The sequence below is a fragment of the Perca flavescens genome, chromosome 18 (assembly GCF_004354835.1).
Source record: "Perca flavescens isolate YP-PL-M2 chromosome 18, PFLA_1.0, whole genome shotgun sequence".
In the NCBI taxonomy this organism is placed as follows: domain Eukaryota; kingdom Metazoa; phylum Chordata; class Actinopteri; order Perciformes; family Percidae; genus Perca; species Perca flavescens.
The window spans coordinates 5587707-5598954 of NC_041348.1; the positions used below are offsets into that span (position 1 = coordinate 5587707).

The window sequence follows — 11248 nt, forward strand, 5'->3', positions numbered from 1 at the left end:
TTAAATCAACTAATCGATTAGTCGGTACAATTGAATGAGTGTTAGTCGACTAAGAATTTCTTTAATCGAGCACAGCCCTATTTTCTTCCTACACTGTAAATATAAATTCAAAAAACCCACAAGTTCGGAATATAGCATTCAAATTCAACATTCACAGGTATGTTAAACTTACTAATAACAATATTGATATCCCAGTAAGCCTTAAAAACCTTGATTGCAAGAATGTATTACTAATATTGTACTAAAACCACAATGACAAAATATAGGCTAAAGAAAAATAAGAAAAACAATTTACAGAAAAAAAACACAATACAGGCATTTTCCCATTTCCCATTGCCTTCACAAATTCGATTTAGAGAGGCAATTCCAACAATTATAGAAATGCAACAACAAAAAAGTAACCATTTTGGTTTTCCTTTGAAACTAAAACTTGCTAGCTTACCCCTGAGTAGCCTATTACTTTTTTTTCTTTACTGAAATAACAATATTCAGCAATAGCATATGGTGCGTTATTGTAGCCTACACACAAGCATATTTTCAATTTACACGAAAACATATACTGTTTAAAATTAAATTAAAAAAAAACTAGCCTAAAGTCACGTTTTTTAAACGGATTATGACGACTCACCAAACAACTCTTAGCTACGCACTTTTTATTTTTCGACAATATGAATCTCCTAATTTAAACTAACATTGCCCTATATGTGGGATTCAGATATTTGAAGACTTAAATAACAAATTTGTGTATGTACGTTTTGTGTATGTGAAATGTAGACATGCATTACAAATAATAGTAGTATTGCATTCAGATTTAGCTTTATTACTCCTGTTGCACTGCTACAAGAATCGATACTCCGTAGCGGAGCCTAATATATTTCTATGGACGTTACGTACCCATGGATGTATTAAGAGAACGTACCGGGGGATGATGCACGGCTCTTCCGGGTACGGTACGGAGCAGCAGAGGCGTTGTTGTGGGCGCAGCATCCAGAGATACAAAGAAGACTGCGACAATGGCCGAAATATCACTGTATCTCACTAACGTTAATGTGTCGATAGGACAGACCATGAATGCGGCGCAGGTCGGTAAACAGCTTTCTCTTTTATATTCACAACGTTACCCTTTTTGTTTTACTGAATGTGGCTAATGATGTAGCCCAGCTCCTGTAGCTTGTTGTCACTTGTCAGCTGTGTCATGTCGGTCTGCTTGGTCACGATATTACACTAGAAATAGAATCATTATTTTTATTTTTATTTTTTTCCTCAAGTTATCCGAAGCCCCGCAACACAGTTGTAACCCACCGTGAGGCTGCATCGACTAACTGACTCCCTTAGAAAATAGTCCCATAATAACACATACTTGTGATGGTGATGTCTCCCCAGACTCAGAGCCCTAACCCGGCCAGGGGCTTTGAGAGTGTGGAGCTGGGGGAGCTGAGAGAGGAACAGGAGCAGAGGGAGAAGGTACCTCGCAGGATCATCCATTTCTCCAGCGGGGAGACCATGGAGGAGTACAGCACCGACGAGGAGGAGGGAGAGGACAAGGAGCTGGAGAGGAAAGACCTGCTGTCCTCCCCGGTCGAACCGGTGAGGGTGAGGAACGGGGGAGTCGTGTGTGTGTGTGTGTGTGGGTACAAGGAGCTAAATGAGGACAAGGGGTATAATGGAGGCAGTGGTGGAATGTAACTAATTACATTTAATCAAGTACTTAAGTACATATTTGAGGTACTTTACTTTAATGCCACGTTCTACTTTTACTCCACTACATTTGAGAGGGAAATATTGTACTTTTTAATACATTAATCTGACAGCTTTAGTCACTTTACAAATTAAGATTTTTGCACACAAAACACATACATAGTAGTTTTTTAAATATATTTTATTACAACTTAAACTACCCAACAATTTAACGGCCTACAAGTCCAGCTGAAATGATTGGCCGATTAAACACAGAACTGTTTTGATCGTTTCCAGTTTCTTAAATGTGACGCTTTTTCTGCATAGAGTAATTTTACTTTCAATACTTTTAAGTAAATTTTCCTGCTGATACGTACATACTTTTATATAAGTAATATTTTCAATTTCTTTTACTTGTAACAGAGTATTTTTTACAGTGTGGTATTAGTACTATTACTTAAGTAAAGGATCTGAATACTTCTTCCACCGTTGGATGGAGGAAAGGCAATGGCCCTCATTTATGAAACGTGCGGACGACCTAAAACAGGCGTAGGACGGGCGTACGCCGATTCCTACGCATAGCAAGGCATTTATCAATTTGAACTTGAGCGTAGGCTGCGATAAAATGTCACGTCTGGTCTTAACTCGTGTACGCAAGTTTTCGAGTCAATGTGGACCTGCAAAAGTTGACTAAAAAGAGGAATAAAAAAATCATCTTTTGGAAATTAATGCCTTAATTGAAAAGAATAGGAAAAATCCAACCTTTGAAGGACACCAATTTTCTTTGTGAATAATTAATGTATTGTAAATAAATAAATGTTCTTCCTTAAAATACAGGGGGCTTAAGTAAGTACACCCCTATGTTAAATTCCCATAGAGGCAGGCAGATTTTTATGTTATTTCATGGATCCAGGATACTATGCATCCTGATAAAGTTCCCTTGGCCTTTGGAATTAAAATAGCCCCCCCACATCATCACATACCCTTCACCATACCTAGAGATTGGCATGGTTGGGGTACTTTCCATAAGATCATCTCTCAATGCAAATCAAACCAGCTATTAGACTAACTGAAATATAACCATGCCAATCTCTAGGTATGGTGAAGGCTATGTGATGATGTGGGGCTATTTTAATTCCAAAGGCCAAGGGAACTTTATCAGGATGCATAGTATCCTGGATCCATGAAATAACTGGCCTTTAAAAATTAAAATCTGCCTGCCTCTATTGGAATTTAACATAGGGGTGTCTATACTTATTCCCCCTGTATTTTAAGGAAGAACATTTATTTATTTACGATACATTATTCATTCATAAAGAAAATTGTTGTCCTTAAAGGTTGGATTTGTCCTATTTTTTTTCAATTAAGGCATTAAGATCAATTTCCAAAAGATGATTTTTTTATTCCTCTTTTTGGTCAATTTTAGCAGGGGTTCCAATACTCATGAGCAGCACTGCATAATCAGTTTAACAAGTCATCAGGTGATCACTTATCAGCAATGGCAGATCTGGCTCTATAAGACCTCTATGCGCCGGTACAACAGTGCACACGTACACGCACGGGCCACGGTGGAGTGCTCCATCGGATTGATTAAGGGCAGATGGCTGGGGGGGGGGCTACTATACATGCAAGAAAAAGTCTGCAACATTGTTTTAGCCTGTGGGGTTCTGCACAACATCACGCAGGAAAACAGGGTGCTGCTTCTCAGCCGGATTACGTCTGGCCATGTCGTAAATTGTAGCGGCGAGGCCTCAAAACCGAGAATATATTGGGGCGTGATATTTAAATTACGATCGTTTCCAGGCGCTGCATTTATTATTACTACCATTCTTTGGTGTGATACCAACGTTTCATGAATCACACGTGAAGCCTGTCGTAAGATGATTTCTGCGCTCATATCCGCGCTGGTTTCTATGTTAGGTTGATAAATGAGGGCCTGTGTGTGTGTGTGTGAGTGTGTGCAACAAGGAATTTGTGTTTACATAAATTTGGTCTATGTCAAAAATTCAAAAGTGTCCTCTTGGCTCTACGTTTTTGTGTTGCAGTCAAAGTTGACCTGGGGTCCATACTTCTGGTTTCACATGTGGAGAGCTGCCACATCCACCATCTCAGGTTTGTAAACCTAATTTAGATCACCATGGCTGAGTTTCCGATGCCTGGTAATTACCGGTCGTTGACCGAAAAAGAATGATTGAAGGACTGAAAAGCTAATAGTCTCCGGTCAGAATGACCAGTAGAAATAATTCCCTCTGCACAATTTGAATTGTGTTAAAATACGCTACAGGGCCCTATTTTAACGATCTAAGCGCACGGCGTGAAGCGCCTGGCGCAGGTGCGTTTAGGGCATGTAAAAAAAGGATCTGTGCACCGGGCAAATGGTGCAAAAGGGTAGTACTTAGTGTCTTCATTAATTCATAGGTGTGTTTTGGGCATAACATGCAATAAACCAATCAGAGATCATCTCCCATTCCCTTTAAAAGCCAGGCGCGTTTGGACCTTGGCGCTTTGCTATTATGATGGAGGATTTGCACCGTAATATATTTATTTTTAATCTTTTGCATGTTTGCGTGCTGCTGCGCGTGTGTAACAAGCATAGTGTGCGTGCGCTGTGCACGATAGGTGCATTTTTCCTAATGCGCTGTTAAAATAACAATGAAATGCTGCGTTAGTGACTTTGGACCAGGTTTTTGTTGGTCAATGGCGCAATCACTTCCCGCTGCCCTCAAGATATTAATACGCCAAGAATGCACCTGAACACACCTCCCTGTAAGACCAGCACGCCAATGGGCGCAAAGATGGGCGCAGGTGCATTTGCTATTTAAACGACGTGGGCACTGGACGGGAAACTGACAACTTTGTCGGTCTTAAACTAGCAAAGACACTTGCGTCAGGCTTTGCGCTGCGCCGGATGTAAGATAGGGCCAAAACAAAACAATGAACAATCATGTTTATGTTTTCATTTAAAAAATGACTGTAGACTTTACTGATGCGATTGAGGAAAAAACTACATGTCAGGTTCTCGCTCTGATTGAATACAGAAGCACAGGCCACCGTAGATTTACAAACTACAAACGGCGACAAGCAAGCGGGAAAGTCAAAGCCCAAGCCATGATGAAACGGGGAAATATTGCAAATTACTTTCTAAAACCAAGCAGCAAGGTGAATTAAGCCAAGCAATTGCCAACAAGGACAAGTTGGCACCAGCTACAGCCTCTCTCGTTAACATTAATGACACAAATCCACATCCAGATGCCATATATGATGACTGTTCTCCACGGTTACAGAGGTTTGACTGTCTAACTCTTATTGGGATTTTAAGGTGAAATCTGTCCGTAGTGGGTCAAACTTGCCAAAGCAGCCGGCGTGATTCCCGTCTCTAGTGTGCCAGCAGAGAGAGGCTTCTCCCTGCAGAGCCTTGGGGAAGGCACAGGCTTACTGTACGCACGTCGCGGTTGCAAAAGGACACTTTTTTTACAATTATTTTGATTCAAGTCAGCATTTCATAATTTCATAACCGGAATTTTTCCCCTTGACCGGTAAAATTAAACCTTACAGGTCATATGACCGGCGCCATTTTTTTTCTAGCAGAAACACTGCACCATGGCAACCTATGCGGCACAGCTAACCTGCACCGAAGTGGGTTAACTTCACAGGATCAGATCAAAACTTGTCGACAGGTTGAATGCTGACCAATCGGCTCACTGTAAAATGGAGCCTTTATTCCTACAGGATCACGACATGGACAAAATGACTGAGTTCACAATACAGTGACAAGTAATAGAAAGCACTAGAGGCAACATTTTGCCTACCATGATAATTATATTACAGATGAAGAAAAAAAATGTACACAGCCATGTGCCAACATTGGTTTTAAAGCAGGGCTTCTAACAAACAGAGAGATTAAAGCTGCATGCTAATTGCAAACTCTGCACACTGCTAATTAGCTCAGTCTTTTATAAAGGCAACATTTCAGTCACATAGACCTTATCAGGCATTCATTTCTTTGCCTTAGTACTTTTCCTCTTCTCTTTTGCAGGAAGCCTTACTTTACTTTAAACCCTTTTTAAATATATCACCTATTCATATTAATGTATTCATCATAAGATAAAAAAAACACCAAAACGTCACTATGTAAAGTAAATGGATTATCTAATTTTCTGTTTATGGATAGCCAATTTATTTTAAATGCTCATTTTAGATTACTGATCGAGATAATCAGCCTTACTTGTAATATTTGGATTTAAGCTCAGAAAGAGTCAGGCTAATTCCAACTTGCTTTGCGATACAGGCCCTGAGTTTATGAAGATGTGCACTCATTTCTTATGTTGAAGACAATGCTAAAACTCTGAATTATTCTTTTTTTTATGTTTTACCAATCTTTTTATATGATACATTATTTTACTGAACCTTTCTATATTTTGAAAAAGAAAATCTGAATAATTGATGCTGCTGACATTAAACCCAGCATTTGGGAAGCTAGCAGAGGATTGGAACAAATATATGCAATATCTTACAAAGATTAAATGGTACTTTTAGTTTATATATATATATATATATATATATATATATATATATATATATATATATATATATATATATATATATATATATATATATATATATATATATATATATATATATATATATATATATATATATATATATATATATATATATATATATATATATATATATATATATATATATGGTGTATGTATATATATATATATATATATATGGTGTATATATATATATATATATATATATATATATATATATATATATATATATATATATATATATATATATACCGTATATAAATATTGCCTAATTCATAATGGAAAGAATTGTAGTAATTGATAAGTCCAATCAGGGTGCTGCATCATTAGTTACTTTATTATTAGGATATTTTGTAGAATTGTATTTTATCTTCTTCTGATTACTTTTCTCTTTATTATTACTTTCCAGCCTGCGACTACCTGGGGGAGAGGATGGCCTCCCTGTTCGGGATAACGTCAGCCAAATATCAGTACGCTATTGATGAATACTACCGGATGAAGAAAGAGGTATGCTGCACTGAGGGTCTGTACGTTTGAATCCATTAGGGCTGTACCATTTTTTTTTTTTTTTTTGAGCTCCGAAGCTTCGGTGGCGGTGGCGGTGGCGGTGGCGGCGGTGGGAGGACCCAACATTTTCTGACTGTACTTGAAAGCAGCTTTATTTCATGGGGAAAAGAGAGAAAATAAAAGACGACGCAGCGAGAGATGAAGCAACTGCTTTGTTATTGCAGGACACAATCACCTGCTTTTTTTTTTACCTTCATAGTGTTTAAAACTTCTTTACAGTAACGTTACGGGACTCGTACGCCGCGTATAGCCGGTTAACGGTACATGATTGACATTGGGTCGCTTTTCTCCAAAAGTTCAAACGGACTTAACTTTCTGCTGCAGGCTTTCAAAACAAACAGAAAGACCTGCGTTTTTGCCGGACTGTCCGACGTGCAACGACAGAAGCAGTGTGTGTGAATGAATGCTCAGCCAGCCAGTGCCTCGCTGTATCGGCATTATGCAGGGCTGTACTATCTTTACCTTTTTATCAAATCGCCTGAAAACGACAGCAGGCTGCTACAGTATAACCATACAGACCTCTACACACATCAGACTGCTCGCTTGTTACTCAACATTTGTCCGTTCTCGGCTGAGATGGACGACATAGCGCTGCATAAATTAGCCAGTGGCTAGTGGACATTTAGCAAGCAGCTTAATCCCGACAAAACGCCACAGTGAATTTCAGCCTGCATGCACGTTTAAAAAAAACTACGAATATTCCAATCCCAAAATAGAAAATCGAATATTCGGCCCCAGCCCTAGAATCCATGTTCATTTGATTTTGTTTGCCAGCTGATGTAATTCCTTCTGGTGTCTCCGTGTCAGAGGGAGGAAGAGAAAGAGGAAAACCGGCTGTCAGAAGAAGCAGAGCGATCCTTTGACCAGCTGCAGTCTCTGGAAGATGAAGACGAACCAATCGGCGTGACGGAGCAGCGGGACGTGGTCGCTGCGCTCCCCGATGTGAGCTATCAGATCGAGAATGAAAATCAGGCACCTTCGAGCACCATCAGAGTCCCTGCTATCGTCACAGCGACCTAACTAACCCTAGAAATGGACGTTTGCGCTTTTAATGTCCGTCTGTGTGTTAAAGAAGGAACACCGTCCTGTTTCACCAAGCACCGTTTGGTTTGTTTGCTCCACGGCTTCAGATGGGCAGTGCTGCTGTATTGTGGTTGTCTGGCAAGGACAGTAGTGGTGGAGGTACTCCACTAAAAAGTCCCTTTGCAACAGTGTAACAATTGATAAAAGTAATACTGGATAATAGGGATGTAAGGATGCATCGTGAATCGGTTAAAAATCGATCTAAATGTGTAAAGATTACCACCGGTTGAGATCAAAAATGAATCGCGATGCAATTTTGAAACGACCTAGGGCGTAATCTACTTTGATTTCACTTGTTTGACTTCAGACATTACTGCGTCTTCTTAGTTTATTTATTTGAAGAGATATTTTTTTTTTTTTTTTTTTAAGATTATGGGCTTTTCCGCCTTTAATGGATAGGACAGCTTGGTGAGAAAGGGAAAGAGAAAGGGGGGAAGACATGCAGGAAATCGTCACAGGTCGGATTCGAACCCTGGACCACTGCGTCGAGGCATAAACCTCTATGTTTATGTGCACCTGCTCTACCCACTGAGCCAACCCGGCCACTTAAAAATCCATTTTATTTAAAATTTTAATTTAATCTTAGTTATTTAAGATAAAATACAATTTTAGTTTAACCTTTTGATAAGAGGACACGTGTTGTTTTGCACAGTTTATATGAAGTGATATTTCTCGGTCATTTGTCTGCAGCTCATTCTGTAAAAAAATCGTGAACTTAAAATCGTGAATCGTGAGTTGAGTGTATCGTTACATCCCTACTGGATAATGGCGCATCATATTCAGGATGCATTGAGTTATGTGTGTGTTGTGCAAAACATGCAATATGAGTCAGAAAATGTTCTATTAGGTGCCAATTTATCTGCCAATGTATGGTTTTGTTTCCATAATTAGCTCGTTTACGAGAGTTCTCCATTTTGGTTAGTTGTTACATTATCCAGCAGCTATTGCGTTATCAGTTGCTACGGCAGCCTCCCCAATGTGAACGTCTGCTGTGGAGTGAAGGTGACCTGTTGCTCCTCTGTGCCTCTGATCGACCAGACACTGTGCCTAAATCACCAATACAGCCAAGTCAGTGGCCGATCTGGACAAAGCATACATATTTGAAAATTATTTCAAGTGTTTGAAGATGCAAAATAACCTTTATTTCAGTGAGTACACTCAGCCTTTGGATAACTTTTTTCATGTACAACACCTGTTTTTGTCCAGATCTGGTCAAAGTGGTGCAATCTTGATACACCTGGCTGCACCACAGAGCTGGCCACTTGCACACTCCCTCCCATGTTAATTTGCTCTCTGTGTTTTTTGTATTAATGCTTATTAAGCTTGTATTGCACTCGGATGTCTGTGTGGAAGCACTGAGCAGTAAGTCTCGTGGTCTCTGGGGAGCACAAGACTTACTGGCGTTTGTCAGAAAAACAACAATGAAAACGGGTCAAGGTGTTCGATGTTGCTCTTATTTTCTACCTTATCTACTATGGATGTGGTGTGTCAGCCTTTGATAATGACAGGGAGCATTGTTACACTAAGCACCGCATTCTCATGACAGGTTCATATGATATCGCACGAAAACTTATGCACACCTATTCGTATGATATCCTACGAAATTAGGCGACCGCTGGCCGGTCACGTGACGACTGATCACATCACAGTTAAGTTCAGCGGTCTTTACAGATAAATTTAGCCCAGAAAAGGTTACTGTGAGCCACATACCGACAGCAACAACAGTTAAGTTTAGGCACCAAAATGACTAGCTAAGATTATAAAAAACGTTTGCGGTTTGGATTAAAACGCCGGTCCTCTTAAGTAGTACTCCTGGACAAGTTTCCTGAGTGAAAAATCTTGTGTTTTCACCTTAACTTCTTCTGGGACACAAACTCTGCTTTCCCACTTAAAAAGCGCCGTGTTTTATGACCCCACCCATCTTCCCTGACCTCCTCCCTACACGGCTCTTATACAGTGGCAGTCAGTGCGGTGCATACAGCAATAAATAAGTGGAATACATACGAATTACAGTGCATTACTTCTCGTAGCTATATGTACTAATGGTTCATGAGAACAACCTGCTCTAAGTCTGTATAAAGACATGCAAACTTACATTTTTAACTGTTTTTAGTACATTTTTTATATTTATGTATTTATTTTACTGAACAGACTAATTTAAGCATATTTGCTGTTAATTTGGTAAGTAACACTGTAATGGACTGTTAATAAAATCATAGTTATTGTCTTCATACTCTGTCTCTTGGTCAAACATTTTATTTTTAAGTGTTCATATTTATGCTTTTTGGCTTTTTCCCCTTTCTTTTATTGTATTATATATCTTTTTTGTGCACGTTATAGGTTTACAAAGTGAAAAAGCCCAAAGTCCCCCCCCAAAGGGACTTACCATCTCCAACAGAAAACACTGTTCACAAACTGCTCCAAACAGCTCTATTGTAGTCCAGCCTTTACTTCAGAGACAAACGTGGGTTAGCATGCTGCTAGCATGGCACGCCCTCATACTCTGCTTCTGACTGGCTAGTAGTCCTTACCTAGGTACTGTCAGGGCATGCCCTCATACTCTGCTTCTGACTGGCTAGCAGTCCTTGCCTAGCTACTGTGCATGTGCGACTCCCAACAAAGATGGAACAGAAGTGAGATGTCTCACTCTGTAGCTAAAACAGAGAGCTCAACACACGGGGTGAAAAGAGGAGCAGCAGCAATGTGCAGCACAACAAAAATATGGTGTTTTTTGAAAATTAAACCATGTAAACGTATTCTGATATAACCTCTAAATACAATTATGAACCTGAAAATGAGCATAATATGAGCACTTTAAGTCAATGTTGGCAGTTCTGCCGTCCTGTCTGCGCGTTGAAAGACTCTTTGTGAAGCTACAGTGTGATTGAGGGTTTGTCTTTGTCTCGGGTAACAAAGAGCCTGTGTTGCTCTGTACGCAGACTGCTCTGAGGTCAGTGACCCTGTCCACTTGCTACACAATGTGTCCATTTTCAGGTTATAGTGGCTTTCTGTGGTCCAGAACCACCTCCACAGCAGTCACGCCCGTCACCGCTACTGACGTGCACGGCAGTCAAACAAGCCATGCTCACAATCTGGACATCATACCTAGGCATGGACCGGTATGAGATTCTGACGGTATGATAAAAAAAATATCACTGTTCCAAGGTATTGCTGTATTGCAATTAATTTAATTCAATTCAATTCAATTTTATTTATAGTATCAAATCATAACAAGAGTTATCTCGAGACACTTTACAGATAGAGTAGGTCTAGACCACACTCTATAATTTACAAGGCCCCAACAATTCCAACAATTACAGTAATTCCCTCAAGAGCAAGCAGTGCGACAGTGGCGAGGAAAA

At 39.7% G+C, this 11248-nt stretch overlaps 1 protein-coding gene across 2 annotated transcripts; it reads left to right on the forward strand.

The window, feature by feature from the left end:
- The first annotated feature begins 702 nt into the window (after window positions 1–702).
- zgc:153383 (protein FAM177A1) lies at window positions 703–10119 on the forward strand. Of its 2 annotated transcripts, none has more exons than XM_028605202.1 (5): window positions 703–1082; window positions 1384–1587; window positions 3723–3789; window positions 6646–6743; window positions 7611–10119. In XM_028605202.1, exons 1-5 carry the CDS (start codon window positions 1014–1016, stop codon window positions 7821–7823), a joined length of 651 nt encoding a protein of 216 aa, XP_028461003.1. In that variant the 5' UTR covers window positions 703–1013; the 3' UTR covers window positions 7824–10119. The 2 variants fall into 2 exon arrangements, with proteins under 2 accessions (XP_028461003.1, XP_028461002.1); XM_028605201.1 differs by having other exon boundaries at window positions 704–1082; window positions 1384–1593.
- Window positions 10120–11248: the final 1129 nt, after the last annotated feature.